Genomic DNA, 24,944 nt, shown 5'->3' with positions numbered 1-24,944 from the left:
TGGTCTTTGACTTCTGTGTTTTGCCAAATACTACTACAGGAATGTGGCATTCATTCTTTATAACCAGAGATGACCACCTAAGGATACTTACAGATCAAAGTGGGTATATTGTGTTTGCGTGGCAAGGTTTTGGTGGTGGTGGGGTAATAGGAGTGGCTTCTGTGAGATGCTGCTAGAAGCTCCCCCCATGTCCTGTAGAGCCAATGCCAGCTGGATCCAAGACAGACCCGCTGCTGGCCAAGAGCAAGCCAGTCAGCAACAGTGGTAGTGCCTCTTATGATAACATATTTAAGAAGAGAGGACCAAAACAAACCCTGCTGCGCATCAGCAGCCAAGAGAGAGGAGTTGGAATATGTGAGAGCGACAACTCTGCAGACACCAAGGTCAGTGAAGAAGGAGGAGGAGCAGGTGCTCCATGTGCCAGAGCAGAGATTCCCCTGCAGACCATGGTGAGGCAGGTTGTTCCCCTACAGTCCATGGAGGTTGACAGTGGAACAGATGTCCACTTGCAACCCATGGAGGACCCCATGCTGGGGCAGGTGGATGTGCCTGAAGGAGGCTGGGACCCTGTGGAGAGCCCATGCTGGAGCAGGCTCTTGGCAGGACCTGTGAACCTGTGGAGAGAGGAGCCCATGCTGGAGCAGGTTTGGTGGCAGGAGTTGTGGGGGACCCATGCTGGAGCATTCTATAGCTGAAGCACTGCACCCTGTGGAAAGGATCCACGCAGTTTGTGAAGAACCGCTGCCTGTGGGAAGGACCCACATTGGAGAAGTTCATGGAGCACTGTCTTCTATGGGAGGGACCCCACGCTGGAGCAGGGAAAGCGTCTGAGGAGGAAGGATTGGAAGACACAATGTGTGATGAATGGACTGGAACTTCCATTACTGCCCCTGTGCTGCTCAATGGCAAGGAGGTAGAGAAATTGGGAGTAAAGTTGAGCCTGGGAAGAAGGGAGGGGTGGGGGGAAGGTGTTTTAAGATTTGTGTTTATTTCTTGTTACTCTACTCTGATTTAATTGGTAATAAATTAAATTAATTTCCCCAAGTTGAGTGTTTTGCCTGTGACTGTTGAGTGATCTCCCTGTACTTCTCTTGACCCATGAGCCTTTTGTTATATTTTCTATCCTGTGTCCAGCTGAGGAGGGGGAGTGATAGAGCAGCTTGGTGGGCATCTGGTGTCCAGCCAAGGTCAAACCCACCACAGTGGGAAAGTTTTTTGACTTGATGTGCCACCTTTGAACTGTCAGTGATATTGTTGGCCTTGTCTCTTTGAAGACCACATAAGCAACAATGAATGCCTGCAAAAAAATTCCTGATGCTTTAACCCTAGGCTCAAGGAGGGTGGTTTTTATGGCTTAGTTGCTTACTGTGTTTTCCAGTACTCTGTTCCTGTCCAGTCTCTTCCCATTAGTCTGCAGCTTGACTGCAAGGCTGAGTAGTATTGCTCTGGTGACTCTGACCAATAGAGGTTGTCCATATACCACCTTCAGTGCACTTGAAACATAAGCAAAGTGATACGTTCTGCTGCACTTAGGGTTGCTAATCAGTTTGCGTTTTGAAGGGGAACGCAATACTGAAAGAGATATTTATTGTATTTATTGCATTTAAAAACAATCCCGTCTTTACCCCAACACCAAACAATTAAGAATTTTACAGTTATTGGAGCATACATCCATGGAGAGAATCAGATTTTTGCCTTCTAGAAAAATGCTTAATACAATACTCCTTTTGCATTTTCTAATTTGTTAGTATTTCATAATATTAGAATGACTACTAAGAAATATGTAGTTTGTATACTACTTTGTGTAATGAGGTATAAAGTCCCTGAAGGCTGTTGTTCACTGGCTTATAGAACCAAGATTGTCTTCTGTATATGACTAATAGCTTGAGCCTGACATAGTTAACATGCTTCTGGTTTGAAAGCTGTTGAATGAGACAGGAGCTATGGTGATGGAGGATGCGGAGAAGGCAGAGTTACTGAATGCCTTCTTTGCTTCTGTCTTTACTGCTTGGCCCAACCCTCAGGAGTCCCAGGCTTTGGAGAAAGTAACAGGGAAAGTCTGGACAGAGGAAGACCTCCCCTTGGTTGAGGAGAATCAAGTGAGAGATCAATTAGGTATTGACAAGTCCATGGGTCCTGATGGGATGCACCCAAGAGTGCTGAGGGAGCTGGCGGAAGTCATTGCTGGGCTGCTCTCCATCATCTTTGAAAGGTCCTGGAGAACAGGCAAGGTGCCTGAGGACTGGAGGAAAGCCAATGTTGCTCCAGTCTTCAAAAAGGGCAAGAAGGAGGACCTGGGGAACTACAGGCCAGTCAGCCTCACCTCCATCCCTGGAAAGATGATGGAACAGCTTGTTCTGGGCGTCATCTCAAGGCATGTGGAAGAAAAGAAAGCTATCAGAAGTACTCAACGTGGATTCACCAAGGGGAAATCATGTCTGACTAATCTGATAGCCTTCTATGATGGCATGACTGGATGGATAGATGAGGGGAGGGCAGTGGATGTGGCCTACCTTGACTTCAGCAAGGCTTTTGACACTGTCTTACACAACATCCACATAGGGAAGCTTAGGAGGTGTGGGTTAGATGAATGGACAGTAGGGTGGATAGATAACTGGTTGAATGACAGAGCTCAGAGGGGGCACAGAGTCTAGCTGGATTAGGGGCACAGAGTCTAGTTGGAAGTCAGTGACAAGTGGTGTTCCCCAGGGGTCAGTACTGGGTCCAGTCCTCTTCAATATATTCATCAATGGCCTGGATGAAGGGACAGAGTGCACCCCCAGCAAGTTTGCTGATGATACAAAAGTGGGAGGGGTGGCTGACACACCGGAAGGCTGTGCTGCCATACAGAGAGACCTGGACAGGTTGGAGACCTGGGCAAAGAGGAACCTTATGAAATTCAACAAGGGCAAGTGTAGGGTGCTGCATCTGGGGAGGAATAACCCCATGCACCAGTACAGGTTGGGGGCTGACCTGCTGGAGAGCAGCTCTGTGGAAAGAGACCTGGGAGTCCTGGCGGACAACAGGATGCCCATGCGCCAGCAATGTGCCCTTGTGGCCAAGAAGGCCAGTGGCATCCTGGGGTGCATCAAGAAGAGTGTGGCCAGCAGGTCGAGGGAGGTCATCCTCCCCCTCTACTCTGCCCTGGTGAGGCCGCATCTGGAGTACTGTGTCCAGTTCTGGGCTCCCCGGTTCAAGAAGGACAGGGAACTGCTGGAGAGGGTACAGCAAAGGGCTACAAAGATGATGAGGGGACTGGACCATCTCCCTTACTAAGAAAGGCTGAGGGATTTGGGTCTCTTCAGTCTGGAAAAAAGACGACTGAGGGGGGATCTTTTCAATGCTTATAAATACTTAAAGGGTGGGTGTCAGGAGGATGGGGCCAGGCTCTTTTCAGTGGTGCCCGGGGACAGGACAAGAGGTAATGGGCACAAACTTGAGCATAGGAAGTTCCACCTAAACATGAGGAGGAACTTCCTTACTTTGAGGGTGGCAGAGCACTGGAACAGGCTGCCCAGAGAGGTGGTGGAGTCTCTGTCTCTGGAGACATTCAAAACCCACCTGGACGTGTTCCTGTGCAACCTGCTCTAGGTGACCCTGCTCTGGCAGGGGGGTCGGACTAGATGATCTCCAGAGGTCCCTTCTAACCCCTACCATTCTGTGTGTCCAGCAACCTGTCTCCATAAAGAAGAGAACATAAGCTAGTGTTTACATTCTTTGTTTGACACAGGGTTAATTCCCATATTTGAACTTATGTGTAACCCAACAGACTGATCAGTTTAATTTGAATGAGGTACATGAATCAGAAGATTGGAGTTCAGATTTCTGGTGTATAGCCCTTGGTTGAAAATGTGCTTTATGAAGTTTTAGCTTCCAATATTTTTAAAAGAAAATTAAAATCTGTGATCAATTTGCAAGTGAGAAAATATTGGTCTGGTCCAAATACGAACTTGAAATTAAAACTTGTTCTCTGGCACAGAATCATAGTATATTGGGTGGTTAGATGAATGTACTTTGTGTAGCTGGGCTCTCCAGTAGAAAGGCAACAGGAACTGAATTTAACTGCAAAAAACCATGAAGAAATATTGTAGTTGAATTAAGTATATAAGGTGTAAAAGTGCAATCACATATAGGGTAATAGTGGGTGGAGTCAAAATAAAACCCCTGTCATTGAATTTTTTAGCTATCCAGATGCTTGAAAATACTTTGTTCTTCATTCCAGCCCATCTGTTATTCCTTACTATAACTGACATCACCACAGCTACCACAACTGTTAAGAATCACCATATAAAAATGGCAAAACTTACATATAAACCCAGCAAAATTTAGCACCTCTTACACGGTTTTATGGAAAGAAAACTGCAGGAATCAAACTTTATAGTTTGTTGAAAGATTTTTCCTTTTTCTGTATAGTAGTACTGTAATAGAAGCACTGCCAGTTATGACGCACAGTATGATCTGTTCAGTTATATACATGTATATATATAAATTTTCATTTGAGTGGTCTGTAAGAACATTGCCTGATCTGAGAAGTTAAATGCAGAGAATTCTAGAATCTTTGTACTTAAACATAACTGCATTTTAAAGAGATGTATTTAAGAAAAAAAAATTTTGCATTTGTTTTTCATCACTGAATTGCCACTGGATTGTCAAGAGATGGCAGTACAAAATATTGCCCTTTTTAAAGGTTTTTTGAACATGTAATTTTAATGTGTGTAGCTTAGCCACAAAATACAAATGTGATTGTATTTCTTCCACCTTAGGAGGATTCTGATCCTGCAAGAGATGTAAACGTGCCAAATACTGCGTCCAGCATATACTGTGATTCATGACTGGGCTTTCTAGCAAGTTAGTTTCAAATGGTATTTACTGTATGATATTAAGCACATGCCCATACTGCCAGTTCTTCTAATTTTATTGCATGTCACTTATTTGCTTTTTCAAAAAGCCTACTCTTTATAGTCATATGGTTTTGTAGAGGTCTCAACTTACTCGAGAATAACACTTAAAATATTCTTACCCTCAACCCTCATGGTTCTAGAGGAAGCCTTAAAACCAGAAATTCTAACTGATCGAGAACAAGAAGGCAAGTTATATACTATAACTCTTCTTACAGTATTTAAAATAAAATACTTGCTTTTAAACAATTAGCATGGGCGTTTTTGGCTAACTGATATCTCTGTGCCTGTTCATGTTGTGATAGAGTAGAATATAACTGTATCAGGTTCTGAACACAGTCTTGGAGATGGGTATTGAGCAGTAGGTTGGAGTTTATGGGTGTATTGTGACACTTGCTCTGCCCACGGAAATGCTGGACATCTTGTTTGAAAATCAGTCATTATGAACGGTCTAAGGATTTTGAAGATCTTGATTATTATGCTATTAATGTGAAAGACATTTTTTCGTATGAGGACCAGCAAGTGGGATGTTTATGTTAAGGTACGGAGTTGAGAGCCAGCTAGCAGTGCGAAGTGCCAGAGATGCCTTTTAAGCACAGCTTTGTTCTTTACAAGAGAGGGTGAAGGGACAATGCGAAGTATTGTTAAAAGTAATAGCATACGCACTCTTTCCTACCTGAAATGCTGGTGAATTTTGAAGCTTGCAGACACATCACTGTCAAACTGTGAGTAGAAGAGATGGAAATTAATTTGAGTGTTTTTGAAGTTAAGTAATTATTCAGTCCTTTCAAAATAAATCTGTGGTAAAGACGCATCATGGTTATTCTTGTTAGCCTCTTTCTAGTCTGTGGGTAGTCTAATTTTCCTCGTGTACTGTCTAATACTAGCTTGTATGAAGCCAACAGTTAAGAATAAGCTTTACCTAAAACAATAAATTTACTGGAGTGTAGATTTTATCAGTATAGCACCTTGCATCTCTCTGTTGTTGGAAGCAGAGATGCTAGGGGTCTCTCCAGCTTGCCTGTAGTGAAATGGATAAACTTTTGAGGCCCTCCAGATCCTATATTCATGATTCCGTATCTGCTTATCTGCTACCTTTTGGTATCGCTTTTAAGCCTTTGGAAGCTTTTGTATACCTGTCTGCCAGTGAGGGAGTCTGGCCTTGAAACAGATTTTAGACTTAAGGTGAAGGAGGTACAAATGAAGAAATATGTACTGCTTGATGTAGCTCTAAGAAGGAATGAAGCATGGAGATGTTTTAGGTGTGTCACATTTGGTCTTAATTACTTTCTTATTGCTAACACTGGTACTGTCACAAATAAGATCACAACGTAATTTCTCTTGTTATTTGGAGCTCTGACTTAAAGGCTGCATTCTTATTTAAAGTAATCAGGTTTTCTTATCAGTCCTCGCATTCACTTTCAATTCAGATAATGCCACAAAGTGTGTTAGATACGGAACTGTGATAGTAAGAAATCCAACGTGGAAGTTATGAACTTTTCTTTGAATATATGTTAGAGATCTTTGCATTTTTTTTGCCTAAAGCAAGATCATATGTTTCTGGAGGCCTGTGTCATCACTCTGAATATTCTGTTTTTATTCTACTTCGTGAAAAACACTAATTTTAATTTAAATCTGCATGTTATCTAGCTACTTTAATTTTTAATAAAACCTTCACTGCTTTTGAAATAGTTTTGATTTTATATTTAAAATGACAAGAAACTAAGTTGGTTAATCCCTCAGATAAAAATGAATTTTATATGTAATTTGTAGCATGAGCTTAATTTGTATGTCTAGCCTGCCTGTGTCAGTATGTGTGTTCCCTGCCTCAAGGAACCAGAAGATGATGTCCTGCATGCGTTTGTGTCCTACATGCATTGTTAACCTGTTAAGATTCCCTTACATTTAAACTGTCAAGCTATTATAGTAACCCTGTTAAAAAAAAACAAACAAAAAACCTCCCCAAACAAACAAAAACCCCCCAGCTTCATTTAATGTGATATGGTAGCTTTTAGGGCTCTCCTGTGTGAAAGACGTGCTGCTTGGCTTGAGTCACAAACCTTGTTGTGCTGCCCCGCAGGTGGCAGTAGTGGTCTGGTGGAAAAGACCCCTGACCCAAACTTCTGTGAGTAAAGTTTGTATTTAACTTGGCAATAAAATTAAAACCAACTAATTTCCCTTGCTCTTTTTCATTTTGTTGATTGGTGGAAGACGCTCCTTTTTATTTGGTCACTGGATGGCGTTTGGCCTTTTAGGCAAAGAGTCTCTTTCAAAGAGAAAACTACACAAGCTAAAGACTTGTCTGAATTTGTTGTGCAGTAAGGCACTAGTTTTCTGTTTTGCTGTGTGGTATCACCCTGTAAAGGTGCTAGTGAAAATGTCTTCGCTCCCAAGTAGAGAGTGAAAATACTGTATGAGACCTGGGGGCTGGAAAATCTTTCAGGCATTCAAAATGGTAACACTCTCGTTCTCAGTGGATTTCAGTGCTTGTAAGAGGGGTGAGGTGTTGACCTGTTGTTCTAGTCATAACTCCTCTCTTTTTTTTTTTTAACTGCTTTTCCACTGGTTATCAAGATGAAACCATGTTTGACTTCTCTCTTCCTCTTCCATATATTTCATAATTTTTTAACTAGATTTGTTACCCACAAATGGGAAAGATGGAAAATGCTTTTCTGTAAAGCAACAGCACAAATTATTTACCACTTAATGATATTCAATATAATTACATATTGTTAAACAATTATAATTGAACACCGTATTTACATTATATGTTGGCATGCCCTCTGCAGAGTGTGCAAAGCATGTTAAATAACATAATATAAATAGCTTTAAAAGAATTTTAGTTTCTCAGAGCAAACAGATTATCTGTTTTCACGTGTAATAGCTGAATGGGGAAGTCTTACTCATAAAAGTATTACTTTTGATGTAAAGTTGAACAAAGATTTTTTTTTTTTTAATGAGAAAGGGGTTTTCAAAGGAGCCTGAGGGTGTTCCACATATATCCAAAGCCAGTTAAAAATTGGTGGTTGCTGGCACTGAATTGCACCAAGTATGCTTTAAATATTCAGCTGAAGGTCTGATTTTGGAGTGTGCGTTTAATAAGGGTAAAATGTGCTTTTGACTTTTACTCCTAGTAGTCATGTTAGAAAATCCTTATAGTTTATTATTCCTAGTCTGATCTTCCTTCAGCGTTTTATCAAATACATCACACAGAGCTAAAATGACATTGAAATGGCAGTAAAACTTAGAACAATTTGGCTTTTCAAAAGCAGTAAACTAAAAGTGCTATTGTAGTTATGCTCTTGCATATAATTACTTCAGAGGATGATGAAATGAGGAGAGAATCAGATTCAAAATGCTTGAGCCCAATTCAGGAATTACTTTCCTAATTTAATAGTTCATAAATAATACATTATCAATAAGGGACTGAAAGTAGTATTGCAGAGCATCTTGTTTTATAAAATGATTGGTATGAGTAATATCAATTTAGACTACTTCTAAAATTGAAGTACAAGTTTTATGTGCTATTAGAAATATAAATAATTAAAGCTGTAAATGGTGTCAATAACCAGACCTTCTCCTAAGAGTTTTCCAAGGCTTAGCTTGTGTCATTCAAGTAGAACTCAGAATTACAGTTTCAACTTCCAAGTCAATTGTTTGAATGATCAAACTGGAAACATGCAAAGCATTTTAATTTCTTCAAGAATTATGTTGTGAGCAATTTGTTTAGTAAGAGAAGACCTACAAAAAGCATATGCCATTATTATTACCCAGAATCCAATAAAAGATAGTTTTTCAAATTATTACCATATGTGTGTAGGAGTTGCTTTGTACTGTAAAGTTATTTTAGATACCAGAATAATTTGTTTCATACTTTGAGTTCCTCACTGTTAAAGTGTCCCCTTAGATTTGCTATTACTTTGACTATTGTGTGATATATAGTAAAAAAAAAAAAGTTTACAATAAAAGAAATTTAACAAGTAATTGAAATTCCAGATTGTGTGCAAAATGTGCCAAATGAAGTAATGGTATTTGCAGGGATATTGTATGAGTGCAGTAGCTGTTGGGAAATTACTATAAAACTGTTAAATATGGTCCCCCTCCCCCTGCTGCCTTTAACCACTGTTATAAAAGCTTGAGAAAATAAAGCAATCTTGACTGGCTGACAAACATTCCAACAGAGAAATTAATGTATTATAAATCATGTTATAACTGGTTAGCCATGTTTTTCTTATGGTTTCTATTGATGTACAAATTTATGGACAGCTTTAACACGGAAAGATTACTGAAAAAGGCTTTTTTATTTTTGTATGTGTTTCATGTTGAACAATCTTCTTAGGACCTAGCATAACAGTAACTGAAGCAAAGGAAAAGTGTCATTTGTAATGCTGCTTTTTTTAAACCAACGGTTTTATCTCTGAGCTAGTGCAGACTTACAATGTCATGACTAACAGCAAAGTTGGCTGAAATGAATTTGTTTTAAGATGGAGTTTCTGAGCGTGCATTCTGTAATGCTGACGCAAACTCAGAAGTTAAGAAAAGCCTAATTTATGTAGGAAAATCACCTTGTTGATTTGAGTTGATTTCATTTGGTAGACTGATTACCTGCAGATGACTGCCAGCTTAGAAGTTACATAGGAAGTACTGTATTTGCAAACCACTTTTAAATGTATTATACTTCAGTAGTATATCATCGAAAATTTATTGCTAATGGTGTAGCTTTGTTTCTTCATGCCCTTTTGATTTACATTCAGATGTTCTGATAGAATCATTTAGGTTGGGAAAGACCTTTAAGATCTTTCTTAAGTCAACCATAAACCCAACACTGCCAAGTCCACCACTAAACCATGTCCCTGAGTGACACATCTACATGTCTTTTAAATACCTCCAGAGATGGTTGACTCGTATTTCTTTCTTTCTTAGCTTAACAGATTCATAGCCTCAAGAAAAAAATTTTAATATGGTCCAAAGCCATTGCTGGAGAATTTTGGAAGTTGTCTTGTTTTCAGGTGTCTGTTTTCTTTCTCCAATTGTGGAAGAAAAGCTCATGATGTGGTTTCTTTTGTCCCATTTTTATTTTTTAGCAACTTCATTATTTGCTGTAAATAGAGGAAAGTGTGAGGCAGTGTATTTGGTAGCATGGCAGCATGTGCTTCAACAACATTCCTTTTTTAAAGACTTTGCTGTGCCCATTGCCAGTAGGGCAGAGTTCTTTGCAAACACTTGGCAGGCAGTAAGCAAAGTCCTATACAGTAGGTGTTATTTGCTTACCTTACCAAGACTGTTTTATGGTCAAAGTATTCACATAGTCTGTCTCCTTGTGTTGTTCGTATACACATCTCAGGGTTAGTCCAATGTATTCGTTCCACATGCCATACAGAATTCTGTAAATGTAACACAGATGTGTGTTGTACAGAGCTTTTTGGACATAAGAAAACTGGGATGAGCAGTTCTGCATGTAATTCCAACATCAGAACCAGTCTGAGCAAGGAAACCAACTGTAGTCGGCAACAAATATTGAAGTACTCAGAGAAACCAGAACTCATGCTTAGTTCCACATCCTCTCACTTTGGATTGAGAGTATACAATTTGTCAGAAATAACAGATGCAAGCTCCAAGCTTACAGGTCACAAATAGGCCATCACATTCACAGGCCAGCTGCTAATACAGGTACTGAATACGTAAGTTGAAAATCAGTGTTAAATCTTCTACTTTCTTATCTTAAAGTATTTGTCGGGGAGACTTGGCATCTCCAGCCTTATGGTGCTTCCAAAGACAGCTTCCTATTACAATTTGCTTAGTTTGTCTAATGTTTATATACCTTAAAAATTGTGGTGATAACTGGAAGCTTTTCTGTGGCAATAGGAACAGTATTCCTAAAAGAGAAGACTGTTTTGTTTAACCTGAGCTTATGTACTAGCTAAAGGGGAACAGCGTGCTTTGAGCCCCCTTATGTGTGTTCTGTTCCAGAAGGCACTTCAGATTTGCGTGTTCCACCTGCAGCAAAGGACTAACTGGGGATAACTGTTGTCCAAAAAAAACCCAAACGAACACCCCAACCAGTTTCCATGCGTTCATAGTTCAACCAGGAGATCTATTTCATTCACTAAGTAAAAATTACTTTCTGTAGAAAGAGAATGCTTACACTGAACTCCAGCAACTACTTATTTGTATAGTGCCCAGTGGGGTCTTCATTTCCGGATGCAGTTATAATATTACTGTACAGAGTTGAGATGATCTCAGTTACAGCATAGTTTTTCCAGAATATTTGACTGCAGTTGTGAAATCATCACTGGGATTGTGGCTTTAGTGTTCTGTAAAAAGACATTTTGGACTGTCCTATCAGTTATCAAAATTAATCTGTGACATCTGTTTGCCTTCATAATTACTATTACCCTGGAAAATTTTGGAATGAGGTTTCCTATCTGTGTGTACTGGAGCCATGCTACAAAACAACATAGGAAACCAGAGACAATTCTACTTTTTTTTTTTTTTTTTTAATATAACTACCTGGTTTTTAATGAGGATTGTACTAGAGGAGGCCCTTGAAAGGCATCAGTGTATGTAAGTTAAAAAAATTTTTGTAATTCTTTATGAATTACAGCTTGAACACTTATATAAATGAAATGTTTTACATAGGTTTAATTAGTGGGATAGTGCATTAGGCTTTCTTCTCAAAATAAAATTCTGTATCTAAGAATTAAATTTGATCTGTCTTTATATGGCAGTTGTATTTAGTGCAAAGGCAGTGTCTGCTATAAGATATTCTAAGTATGGAATAAGAGCAAATTATTGGCATGAATGTGTCACCTCATGATTATGAAAATATATACAAGCTTTTGATTTAAAGTATTTTAAAAAATTAAATGAAAGTTAGCTTTCTTCTAACATCTGTTGTCAACATCTATGCTGCTCTTTACTGTTCAGTTCCTCTTCTGTTCAGGAATAACCTTCAAGTTAAGCAGAATGTTGGCAGTACTCCCTGTTGTCTTATAATTTGTTAAATGCTTTCCTAAATCTTGCATTTACGTGTTGCATGATCAGATAGGCAAAACAAGTGATATTTTCGTAGGAGTAAGTTCAATGAAGTACTGTTCCTGTGGGAGAAAGAGTCTAGCGTGCAGCTAATAAAACACTAATTTGTATTGATCCAGAGCGGTGTAAGGGGAATCTTCTGGATCGTGTGGCTTCCTTTCAGGAAGAGCCAGCCAGGGTCTGAAGCCAGCAGAGTAGCTGCGGTAGCAGCCAAAGAATGGGTTAGGGGTGCTACTGATGCCATCAAAGCCTTCCTGCCGTCTTCGCTGTTAACATGTTCCATCCATTCATGATTTCTTCTAATTTCTTCTTGCCTTGCTTGGTGTTCTACTTAGCTAATTCCTCTTCCTGCATACCAACCTGAATAGCCATACTTCAAAAAACTTCAGTAACAATTTGTGAATAAAAAAGGTTACAACTGTGCTGTATACTCAGCTTGTTTGTTGTGATCCTTTCCTTTACCTGTCGTGATTATACAGATTCGGAGATACATGGGTGATGTTTTAGTCATCTATCTAGCACAGATTGGTTCTTAGGTGTGATTCCAGTAAGAGGGAATAATATTTATAAACACATCTGAATTGAAGAATAAATATTGTTGTTTTCTTTTACCAAAAAGAATCTCATTAAAAACAGGAAGTTCTATTATATTTATAGGTGGAACAGTAGAAGCAGCATAAGATCAATGATACTGTTTCTGTGATTTTTCGCAATTTCTTAATAAGCTTTACTTTTTTTATGCAGAGACTTGAAGGGTGTTATAGTCACTCTGAGTGACGATGGGCATCTTCAGTGTTCCTACCTTGGAACTGATCCGTCACTCTTCCAGGCTCCTAGGGTTGATTCTAGGGAAATAAACTATGAAGAATTTGAAGCTGAAATGAAAGAGCTCCAGAAAATCATCAAGGAGGCCACAAAAACACAAGGTATACTTTTCCCTTTTCTATAGTTGTACGTACTTTTAACCACTTGACTTTCCTTCTAGCACTTTAAAAGAATTTTATTTTTATACTTTAACCATAATTACATTTCTGTAGGAAAGGTAATATTTAATAAAGTCTAGGGTTTAATAAAAAAATGTACAAACAAAATCCTAGACGGTAAGGCCCTTGGATACGGAGTTTTTTGTTTGTATTGTTTTAATGCCTGTTGTAACTTTCCAAGGTGTTTATGTCAGGTTGCAGATAACTTTAATTAGTGCAAGGATTCAGAAAAAAACCTCTGACAGTGCATGTACTATTCAAAGGCAAAAAAACTTAAGGAATTTCACAGCAACAGTCTGATATACTTAGGCTTCAGAGAGAGCAAAAGTATTGCCAAATTCTGTTTTATTATTAAAAATGGCTTCTTAAGTCATGCAATTAACAAAGAATGACTTTTGTTAAAACAACTTTTCTGTTGCTTTAACTTCTTTCAAATGCAATAGTATTTGAAGAACATAGTGAGAGACACCAAAACACCAATAACTGATCATGATAAGCTCTGTAACTTACATACATTGCTAATAACTGGCATTGATTTTGTTAAGTAAGGGCACATAATTTCTACAGAGATCCTTCAAAGTCTGTTTTCATAACTGAGTTTTTAAACAGTGTAGCTGACTTGCACAGGGAATTGGAAGCATGTGATTTTACGGGAAACTATGGAAAAATCTTGGACCAGTAGAAAGAACCAATTAAAATCTTTTCCTGGTGATAGTTAGCATGTTCTTAAAATGCATTAAAGAAATAGTTGTATCTTTCTGTGTGAAAAAGGGAGCAAAAAAGCTCACAGTTGAAATCCCTAGAAATAAGAAATAATTTATCTGCAGTCGTGAGCTTGATTCTACAGCACAAAGATTTCCTTTTCGTAATTGTATATAACTTTGTCCATTATTGTTATAGACTAATATCAGTTTTTTAGTTTTATAAATCCCGTAATTTGTTATTTAAGCATGTAAACGTGGATAAATTCCATTGATTTTTACCACAGCCCTTCTTTATAAGTATTTGACAGCTTTGTCCAGCTATCATAGCCAAAGGAAAGAAAAGCATGATGAAAGGAATAAAACCATTTGAAGTGAATCAGCTTTTGTTTGTTGATTTTAACATAGTGTGGAAGATCTATAAAGAGAGAAAGGAAACATAGCTGTCCTTTATAACTTTTCTAATAAGTGTCATTTTATGATTAACAAGTTTACCGTGAAAATTGTTGCTGTTTTCCCCATTCTCTCTTCCTCTTCGTTTTTTTTCTTCCTCAGTCTTTCTAAGCTGATCTAAGGTGTTACAGTGGTGTTTTCAGATGAGTGTTTTTGAATGCTGTTTTTGCTGTGGAAAGATGCTCTAATGATGTTGTGTTTGGCTCTAACTGGTTGTAAAACTTGTGAGAAAATCTTTTTTTACAAGAAAACATTTACTTATGAAGAATGCCTTTCAGCTTCAGATGTTTTGGCGTCGTTTCATTTTGGCTTTATTCTTAGAACATCAGCTAGTCTTAAAATACCTGCTAATCGTGCCTGGTTGAATACCAAACAGTCTTGAACACTGGTCACCGTTAAGTTACTCCTAAGCACGATCTTTAAAACGAGCCATTGACTTTTCTGTCTTTTGGATTCACCATTTGTGCAGTAAGAGCTTGTGGTGTTTTGAAAATATATACCCTTATATGGAAATAATTTTTCTTTGTTTCATTTTGACTTCCAAACATGGAAGGTATTTAGAATTAGGTCATCATATAAAAAAAAAATATCCTAGAGTAGTTATTTCCATAAATGTCATGTTTTTCTGTCCAGTGCTGACCATTAAACTGTTGAACTTAAGCTGCTTTATACATTTGAAGAATAAGGATTTAAATTATAAACTGATGAAATATTTTAAAATCTTAACTGTCATACTAACTTAAATCTAATGTTACTCGCATCAGCCTGGATGACATAAGTGATTAAACATAGGTGTTTTGGCTCAGTTTAATAGTAACAAAAAGCTGATACTTATATGTAAACTTTGGTTGTGATCTCTGTCCTATTTCTAATAGAAAAATGACTGTATGACATAACCGAACTTCATAGTTTGCTGGAAGAAGCAACCTAAAGAAAAATGGTTAAGAAGGGATAGAAAAGGAAGATATTTTCTTATCTGTGCAAGTGGAATGGATTGTCCTGAGCTATGTGTGATTGGCAGGAACAGTTGTGTGCAGTTGAGGCAGTATGAAACAGGCCTAGGCTTCTTTGCTAGGTCTATTGGAGGAACGTGTTTTCGTTTTGCTTTTTTTCCTTGTACTAAAGGAAGGCATTTTTCTCTGAACACAAGAAAATTAAAACATATTTTCTGTCTTCATCATAATCTTTTCCCTTGACCCTCTTTTTAGAAAGAGATAATGTGCTGCCTACTAGTTCTGGGTAATTTTCAGAACCCTATGTGTAATAAAATTCTTGCAGCTTTCCTAATGTGCTCATGCTCTCAATTATTCAATTAATATGTTAATTTCCCCTTTACATTAAGTCTTTACTGTTTGTTACTTTAGGAACTATACATTTCCTGTTTGGGTTTTTCTTTTTCCAATACAGTTAGAACTAAGGAATAAAAATGCTTTTCAGAAAAATGCAAATATCTTAGAGTTGGAATTCTGGACTCTTAAGAGAAGATTATGTAACTTAATTCTTCATGGTATTTAAGTGCCTGGCTTTTAATCCTTACAACGTCTTTATATGTGTGAATCTGCATAAGGTTTTATATCATGGATATACATGAGTTTATGGCATTCTTTGCCTTGTATGTTGACAGTCCTGGAAATCGTCAGGTGATATATTGTAACCAAGCCCCACATGATGTTCTGTACATAAAACTTTCCTATACCTTCTTAATGCTGTGAAATTTCTAAAATCTATTTTAATTTTACACTATTATGAACAGAATCTTTCTGTGTCTAACATACTCATTATCAGATTCTTTAGATGAAAGTGCAGTGAGATGTGTGGTGTGTATTTTGGAGATAGTTGTTTATTAGAGTTGTATTAGGATATGCATGTGAGGATAAAGGTTTAAAAATTCCTTACAGTCTCTGAAGATCATAGATAGTAGGTATAAAATCTTGTTATAGAATGCATCTAAATCCTTTTTTGTACATCAATCAGATATCCAGAATGTGATCCAGGTTTAGGTTGTCTGTAGAAATCTTATAAAATTGGGAAGTTTCTTTGTTCAAAAATCATATGCATTGTTACTTTTTTTCCTTTACACTAGTAGGTGTAATGATGTAAGTCTGAAACTTCATGCTGTTGAAATTGTATTATTTTTAGAAATGTAGCTGCATGTTTGTTAAAGGATAGCTGATTTACTTTCTTGTTTTCTTTCAGATATTTTGCCCAAATCTGAAAAACACAGAGATCTAATTGTCACAGCAGAGGTTTCGCCCGATTTGGATGCAGAATCTGTATGTACCTGTATAAAAAGGAAACTACTCTGAAAACATTGGTTTCATACATGAGTAAATAATGGTTGACCATGGATAGTGGTTATTACATATTTATGTTAGTGTGACTGAGCTTATGCATAGCCCCCAGTTTTTCATCAATTAAAGCATACTTCTGTTAATGATTTTAGCTAGAATTATTAAATTATTTAGTATCTTCTGTCTTGGGGATCTTTAGAATTTGTAATGGTGAGCAGTTAATAGTGTGGGGGGGAACAGCAGAAGTGTCACCCTGTGGATCTTTTAAAGATAGGGTACATGAACCTCTCAAAGATGCTTTGTAAGAAGTAATCTTTCTCTGGCAAGGCATCATTCAATATTCTCTGGTGTAGCAGCCTAATTAGTTTATTTATCTTGTATACATATGTAGTTTATAAAAATTAATTCAAATTAAGATTCAGAAGAGCTTATATTGTCTCTTAAAACTTTTCACTTTAACATTGTATAACATACTCATTGCAGTGGAACATCTGTAATTTAGTCATTTCTGGCCACTAATTTCTGCAAAGTTGATTTTCAGGGCTACTTACTGTTAAAAAAAAAATACCCAAGGAGCTCCTTTTTAATACTTTTATTTGTATATTTGATACATTTATTTAAACTCTGTTGTTATTACTACTGTTACCTGTATTCTTCTTTGATAAAGGGACCTCTTTATAGTGTGTGCTAGTGTCCTAGCATTTGCCTGTGGAAAAAAGGACAGTGTGACATGGCCTTGGCTAGCTGCAATAATCTGCTCACAACACTTAGAACTGTTGGGTCTGTAGAATGCTCTAATGCTGCTGTGCTCATTCCCTCAACCTTCCAGATGCCCAGTCTGATTCACAGATAAGTAACTCAATATATCAATTGAACCACAGCCTTGAATCTCTGTTTCCCAAGGCTGTCCGTATGTCTTAGTTCCCTGTGAGGTAGACTTTCCTGGGGATTCCTTCAGTAGCCATCTAGAAAGGAAAAATCTGATAAGATACTTCATGGGGAAGGATTGATGCAGCAATTGGGAACAATTTTAGGGCTTCTGCAGTGATCTTGGAAACTACAGACTTGCAGATGCTAATTCTGCACTTGTGGAAAGATTTAAATTGCGATGTGTGTGGTAAAGGCAAAGAGGATATAGATGTATCAAAATGGATAAGATAAGCAAGTGGAGGGCCATGCTGATTATTTAACACCACCCCCTGTGTATGACCTCTGATCCAGGAAGTCCAGCTGGTTTCTGAAAGCTGAATATGGTAAGGCTCAATCTTTTTGCACCTCTGCTATTGCTTCAGGGTCACTGGTCACCAGAGACAGTGAGCGTAACAAGCCAGTATGAAAGTAGCTGTGTTTTTTTAACTGAAAAATATACACAATGTACAAATGAAGGTCCTATTTCTAGAACCCAGAGAACCTACCAACTTCCTTTAAAACAAAATAATTTAAACACACAGGAGCATTTTCTTAAACTGTAGGGACTGACATGTTGCAAAATGAAATGTAAGCATAAAATAAGTTTTTAAAATAGACTGTAAGTTCAAGATGAATTTTGAATTAGATGGAATTGCCTATTGCAATATAAATTAGCAGGAGTAGCAAGATGCCCGCTGTAATTTTCTTTTGAAGTTCAAAATATGTTTCTGATTATAAGAAACTATAATACACACTATGGTGTGTATATAATATATTGGCAGATTGGAAGTCACCTTTCCCTACTGAATAACAGGAGGTATTTCCAGAATTTAAATAAATATACGGTGGAAAGTACTGTGCCAAACAAAACAGTATCAAATATTCATATATACATCAAAGTGTATTAGTTTCTTATATACACAACATTCATGACCTTTTGCTATCCCTTTTGCAGGCAATTTCAAACAGAGGCTTTACATTTTCAGAAGGAGCTCAGAAATGTATTTTGTGTATTTTAATCTGTCACAGGAATGATAATCCTTTACCGTTAATTCCCTGTTTACCAAGTTGATGGTAGGAAAGTAATATTGCATTCATTGTGTTCGCTCATTCATGTGTAATATTGAATTTACTCTGTTTTCGTCTTTTTCTTCACAGCAAGCCATTGACAGTGAGGTAAAAGCAGAGGCCGTACCATCAGTCACAGTAAAGGTACTGTGCCTAACTCAAACAGTACCATTCAAATAGAGGTGGCAAATTTTAATAAACCTGTCACTTTCTGTGTGTTTCACTTAGATCATGAAAATGAGTAAAATTTGAAATGCAATATATGTGTAATTCTTCTCTGTAGTATGACAAGGTGTCATTCTAACAAGCCTTCTGCTGAAGGCAGAAAGTGACTGGAGTTTTATTTTTGATAGGCTTATTAAGAAGCAGACACAAAAACATTATTCAGATGGAATGAAATTGTTTTTGAAGGTATAAGAATAATTTTTCCAACACTTTTCAAAGGGAATAAATGTTTGGTTACTCGAAATGTGAAGTTTTTATCTTCAGCTGCCTTTTTAGTTGTCAATAAACAAAAATAGACTTTCTTTTGTAAAAAGACTTTCATAGCTTTCAGTAGAGAAAAAAAATGCTAGGAAAATCTAATTTGAAAGTTAACATCATTGCAGTCCTCCTTGAGAGCTGCTGCCTGTAGTAGATTCTAAAGAAAGTATGTGTGTGTGCGTACGCATGCATATGTGTGCAAGTGTAGTTTTTCCTCAGTATTGCCTAAAAAGGATCATGATTTTTATTTCTGAGTTTGAGAGCATCTTCTAGGAATATCAACGGAGCCTTATTTTTGAGAACCTTGCAAGTTCTCCCTCTGTCTTGAGTGAAAAGTTCGTAGGGTAACTGGACTATATATTGAACGAAATTCCCTTCCTCTGTTGTGGTTTAGCTGTACTTGGTCCAATATCTTTCTCTGCATTTTTATATGCTAAAATGATACAGGATAAATGCTAATGCAGATAGTCTATAACAGTTCTGCTCACAGAAGTTCAGATGAATCGCGCTGGACTTTAAATCAGGCTGTTTGTGAATATAAGGGTACCTTGAAATATGTCATGTAAATTTAAATTACTTCCAGAAAGGTTTGAATTTATCAACTTTTAGTTTACAGTTGAGACAATATATTGCATAAGCAAGTTATTAAAGAAGAAAGTATTGTGTTTATCATTGCTAAATTCAATTTTGGAGAGCGGTTATGATTTCAGTATTGAGAACACGGGTAACTCCCATTGTTCTCCAGCATCTGCTCATTATTACTATTGTAAGGCCAATGGCAAACACTATTGAAAATGAGCATGGATGTGTTTATGTGTTTGATAACCTTTCTAATGGAGACTTTATAATTCTCTATTTTGTTTTATTGTTTATGCATCTTATACCTCTTAATGAAACAAAAATAGTAAATGTAGGAGTTATGCGTTCTGTTTTTTCCTGTGATAAGTCCATTTAATTGGTCTTCATATATCTCCATTCTAATTAACTGCAGTTGATGGGAAAGTCCTTTTAATTAATTGATTCAACTCTTTAATATTTACAAAGTTATAAGCGTCCGTTCTTAGGAAAGTAAGAAATAATTGTATATTGTGGTTGCATGTTATGACTCCTGTCAGACTAATTTGAACTTAACCATTGAATTTGACAGGTTGAGAGCAATTTTGATAAATTTTAAAATTAAATATTTTCTTGAATTGCACAGCTGCAACCAATGTATAGGTATACCTTGCATGTTTTCTGCAACATAGGGTAATATTGTTAATGAATATTATTTGTCCATTGTAGTGGTGGCTGTTGTACCCGAAAAATCTGCTGGCAATGCACTGTGCTCTAAAAAAAACTTCCTGAATTTGTGATGCTTATTTTTATACTAAAAACTTAAATTTTAAATTTAATTTTACAGCAATGACAAGCCTGTCGGAAAAGTTTTAATGAAATTAAATACTGACAAAAGTTACTAGATATGAGTATACAGACCACATTCAGATGTCTGTCACCACTATACTTTCATTTTAGATCTGAGTTAAGGAAGGTCTTTTGATATCCATTGGTTTTGCAGAGAAATAACTGTCTATAATAGAAGCAACTAGTGACAACTCCAGGTTTATGGTTAGATCAGATCTCATAATCTAGAGTTGTAGTTATGCTGGGTATCCTGTATATTGAATTTTAGAATTAGTTTGCAGTAAAAAAACCAAATAGAACTTGACTCTGAAGTTATGCAGGAGACTACGCATTGCTCTTTGCAGTTAAAGGAAATAATTCCTTTGGTTAGCCGCCTTTTTATTAGTTTTGGTTTTTTACTTTAATCACCTAAAAGAGGCAACATTTTAGTTTCATTTACATTAGAACAAATGCACATGACACTTGTAAAATATTAACATTTTAATTAACACTTTTTAGCATTAGTTTGTCTTGGGTTAAAATTACAAAGAACATGAGAAATCCCCTCAGTTTTTTGGAGCCTTTCAAGTTACTGTGTTTCCAAAAGGAAAATACTGGTTTTGAAGTTGAAATTTGAAGTTCTTAGATATTGCTGAATTGCTCTTTGCAGGTTTTTCATATCTTTTTGCTAGTTATGTTTGTTTTCTGCTATACAGAGATTAATTTGTTGCTTCCTCTAAATACTTATGTATGTCACTTGATTTAGATAACAATACAGAGCAGAGTGACTGCCCAGAAACCAAACCTGGCAGTGTGTGTACAAGCTCCATTAGCAGTGACCTGTGACCAGTTCGTCTTTGATGATTTAGGTAAATTATTATAGTACCATTACAGCTATTGTATCATATTACTTTTTCTGAGTATGTTTGAAAGGTATAGTCCAGCCTCTATCGAGTGCGTTGTTGCAGATATACTGCAGTTAAAGCAATTACAAATTTGCCTTGCCTGCACTCTGCAGCTTCTAGATAATGCTTGGTGGAGGAAAAGTAAGTAGAAAGGAATGCAGTTGCTTCCTTGATTACGGTATAATGCGTGGCAGGTGAGGAGAGGCAGGGTGGCAGCTGCATGATGGAGAGAAAAAAATCAGTTATTGTGTGGTACTTTTGCTGGGGCATTTTGTTTTGCTGGCAATTCTGTTTACGTAGAAATGGCACTGCTGAGCTAAAACCAGAGACAGAAGGTTTGTTTACCTGTGGACAGTCTAGCGTATGCTCCCAATTTAGCATCAATTATTTGGTGATTCTAGCCTTTTTCCAGCTCTGTTGATAAGACTGCAGGTGGGATTGCCTTGAAGACTAAGTGGAGCTGAAGAGCAGAGGTGTGTGTCCTGCTGCCTCAGTTGGGACTGTAGACCATTCCTGTTCTGAAGTGTGCAGTAATGGTCACTATTGAAACAGGGCTTTTATTGACCGCTGATCTCATCTGAAAGGATAGTTTGTATGTTTTTGCAACGTGTGACAGGAGCAAAGGGCTGATGGCTTTGTAAAATATTAAAATCACCCTATAAAACTGCATTTGGTTTGATATTCTCTGTGTTCAGTGTCCTGAATCGTTTTATTGGTTATGCTTCAGCATAGTTCCAAGTTGGAGAGACTAGTTTGCCTTTTACAAATTATGGATTTTAAAAAAAGCATATCCAGTGGTTTGATAAAGGTGAACTGATGGAAACAACTATCATAATTTAGTAGAACATTTCCCAAAGTGCTAGAAAGTGTGTTGCTTTCATTTGGATGCTCTTATTGCTTGATTTAATTTTGGATTGTTTTTAGACCCAGATTCATCTGAAACCGTCGTCCTGTCTGTCTTTTTGAAGGGGAATTGTTCTCCATCAGAACTAGAAGGAAATTGTGTGGTTTCATATAATATACCAACAGGTAAGCTGCTGGAGATTTCAAATTAAACTGCCTTTTTTTATGTCTTTTTCCTCACATGTCTTCCAAATGTTCTTTTGAAATATATTGAAGGCAGTACTAATTAAAGAAATAATGTGTATCAGAGTCTAGATTCCAATTTTAGTTAATATTTTATGTAGTGTCATTATGTAATTTGTCTTATAGAGGTAAAATCATGTGCTTATAGCTTGGGAAACAGCTGTACAAGCTTTCCCACCCTGTCCTATCAGTTTGCCTCTGTTCTACTCTTTAAGGGTCCACATGTTAATTACATGTTTATAACTATTCAGCCTTCTGGGCTGCCAACAAATGTGACAGTAACTACCTTCCCACAGAGGAAGAGATTTGAATAAGCATCGGGAGGGATTATTCCTCACTTTCCTTTTCACAGTTGAACATATTCATTCTAAACAAATAAAGTAACCCACAGGAATAGGAACTAAGTTGTTCTGTTATATAATGCCCTAATGACCCTGGTGACAGAATATGTAAATTTACCCTGCTATCCATAACTGAAGACTGATTAGCTTAGTTTTCTACACACAGCCTTGTGACTGTGTCAGGCTACTGAGAAACTGTATTTAGGCAGGGCTTCTACGTTAAGTTAAATGCAGCATAAACAAGTTTAAGCTGTCTGTTCTTCACTTCTCGCTGCTTGGCTTTGCTCCTGCACCTCCTCCCCTGTTGTGCTCACACAATCAACAGTTATTTCTCAGCCAGATTTGATGATTTGGTTCACTGTGCAAACACAGAACTGTGCCAGCACAAAGGGAAGAGTGACATGGAGTAGACTGGCATCAAAGAAAAGCATGTGGAGTTAGGGCTTCTGCGAAGGGCGGTGGTCTTGAGTACCTTATCCTATGTATACACTTTTATTTAAGCATTTGGTTCACATCACTTCTCACTTGAAGCATTGTGTTTATGATGATAGTCTAGGCTGTGTGTGATGATTGAAATGTATATTTCTAGACAAAACTGAACATGTTTTTAAAGAACTTCATCTTACCCCCTTTAGACAAGGCTTGCAGGTATGTGCAGAGGGTGGAGAGAAAAGGATGCTCCTCCCTTTTTCTTGAGAGCTGGCATAAACAGCTTGTACAACTTCAGTCCCTCTGTGTTGTGACTCTGGCTGCTTATGCCTTGTGAATGAGCTGCTGTACCTTCATACGTGTCCAATCTAGCGATGTGCCTTTAGACAGGTTTTGTGGTACAACTGTATAGGTAGTAGACTTTTTGAGTATCTTGGATCCTCTGACTTTGAAAGCCTGCTTTTTGTTTTGCTGGTCTTGCTTCTGTGATTTTGCTTGTCAAGACCAGACTATCCACGGGTATTTCTCACTGGCAAATTAACGTATTTCTTTCAGGTGATACTTGTTACACTTATGCTTTTGTTTTAGGTATTAGGTTGGATTTTGCAAACCTTTTGGTTAGGGAAGTAAAGAAATCTTGTATCTTAAGTATGTTTGATTGTTATATATGCAGTTAAAAAAAATCCCCAGAGGACATAACATCTAACAGAATTAGGGAACTGCAGAAGAGATTTTAAAAACTTAGGTTTAATGGTAGAATTTGGAAGACTTCTAAATAAAGGAGCATAATTAAGATCTTGGTAAATTTTTGGATATTCATTTAAGTTATTAAGCTGGGATAATTCTATTCAGTTACATACAAATACTAGTGTTATTTGTACAAGGCAATCAAATCCTTAAGTGTAATATACTGGTAAACAAGAATTAAGTGCCTTTGTGGCTTCATTTTATCTGAATAGAGACTTTTTCCTCTTTTGTTTTTTAAGATACACTGATTTGGCCACAAATATGGGTGTCTTGTGGGATTCAAACAGCTGAAGGTTAATGAGTCACTCAGTTGGATGGGATTGCACTGTTGATGAATGTGGTCTCCTGTCTGTTTTTTGGCTAGTATTATGTCTTTATGTATTTTCTACTTCACAAATGTGGCTTAAGTTCTTTAAAAACTCTTACTATATTTCCTTTTTTTTTTTTTATTTGACTGGCATCTTATGTATTCTTTCTTTTTTTTTTCCTTTTGTCCCGTTGCTGGTTATACGGTAGAGCTCAATCCTGAAGGTGAGTGATGGAAAAAATGGGAATTTTGAATGGTTTCATGAGTGATAGCATATGCTGAATAAAGCAGATTTGGAAGGGAGCTGTTATTTTACCTATTATTTCTTTAAGTTCTTATTGATGCTATGAAGGTGTGAATATTTGAGAAAATTGTAAGTAAATGAGGCTTAGACATAAGATGACAATTACCCATGGGGAAAACAGAAAGTAGTAAAGACATTTCTTGGTGAAGTATGTTGCACTCTCTTGTATGTAACATAGGAATTTTGCAAAGTATTAAGTGCCTTCTGCATTGAGATTGGAAATGGAAAACACAATTGTATGTTCTTTACCATATTTTTAGCTATTTTTTTTTTTCAAATTTCAGCAAGAGCTTAGGCAGCTAAATTATAGCTTTTTTGATGCAACTTAAAACAGCTAGTAAGGATTTGTAGCTAATGCTATGTTGTTTGGACTGAGTAGGTCTGAGAATGATGTCACTTAACATCTCTTCATTCCAATTACGATTGGAAACATCTTATTCAAGGCTAAAAGGCTGCTTTCCACCCAAGAATACCAGGAGTACAAAACTTAGCTGTGATTGTGGTAGATATGATACTTGCAAAAGATACAATTAAAAGACAAAACAGGACTGGAAACTTTTTTTTGGAAACTATTTGGGTTACTGTGAGGTGCATTGGACTAGTTAAATTCAGGGTCATCAG

At 37.1% G+C, this 24,944-nt stretch overlaps 1 protein-coding gene across 3 annotated transcripts in view; it reads left to right on the top strand.

Moving 5' to 3' along the window:
* BBS9 (Bardet-Biedl syndrome 9) overlaps positions 1 to 24,944 on the top strand; it is a 316,361-nt gene that overhangs the window by 51,249 nt on the left and 240,168 nt on the right. For 2 of the 3 annotated variants that reach the window (XM_063325516.1, XM_063325515.1), the window contains exons 10-15: positions 12,678 to 12,859; positions 16,267 to 16,343; positions 18,429 to 18,482; positions 20,971 to 21,073; positions 22,034 to 22,138; positions 24,229 to 24,243. In XM_063325516.1, the coding sequence (XP_063181586.1) occupies positions 12,678 to 12,859; positions 16,267 to 16,343; positions 18,429 to 18,482; positions 20,971 to 21,073; positions 22,034 to 22,138; positions 24,229 to 24,243 (536 nt within the window). The remainder of the gene's footprint in view (positions 1 to 12,677; positions 12,860 to 16,266; positions 16,344 to 18,428; positions 18,483 to 20,970; positions 21,074 to 22,033; positions 22,139 to 24,228; positions 24,244 to 24,944) is intronic. The other variant, XM_063325517.1, reaches the window with a different exon arrangement.

The sequence above is a fragment of the Chroicocephalus ridibundus genome, chromosome 2 (genome assembly GCF_963924245.1).
Source record: "Chroicocephalus ridibundus chromosome 2, bChrRid1.1, whole genome shotgun sequence".
Classification (NCBI taxonomy): Eukaryota; Metazoa; Chordata; class Aves; order Charadriiformes; family Laridae; genus Chroicocephalus; species Chroicocephalus ridibundus.
This window is presented reverse-complemented; position numbering and strand designations above follow the sequence as displayed.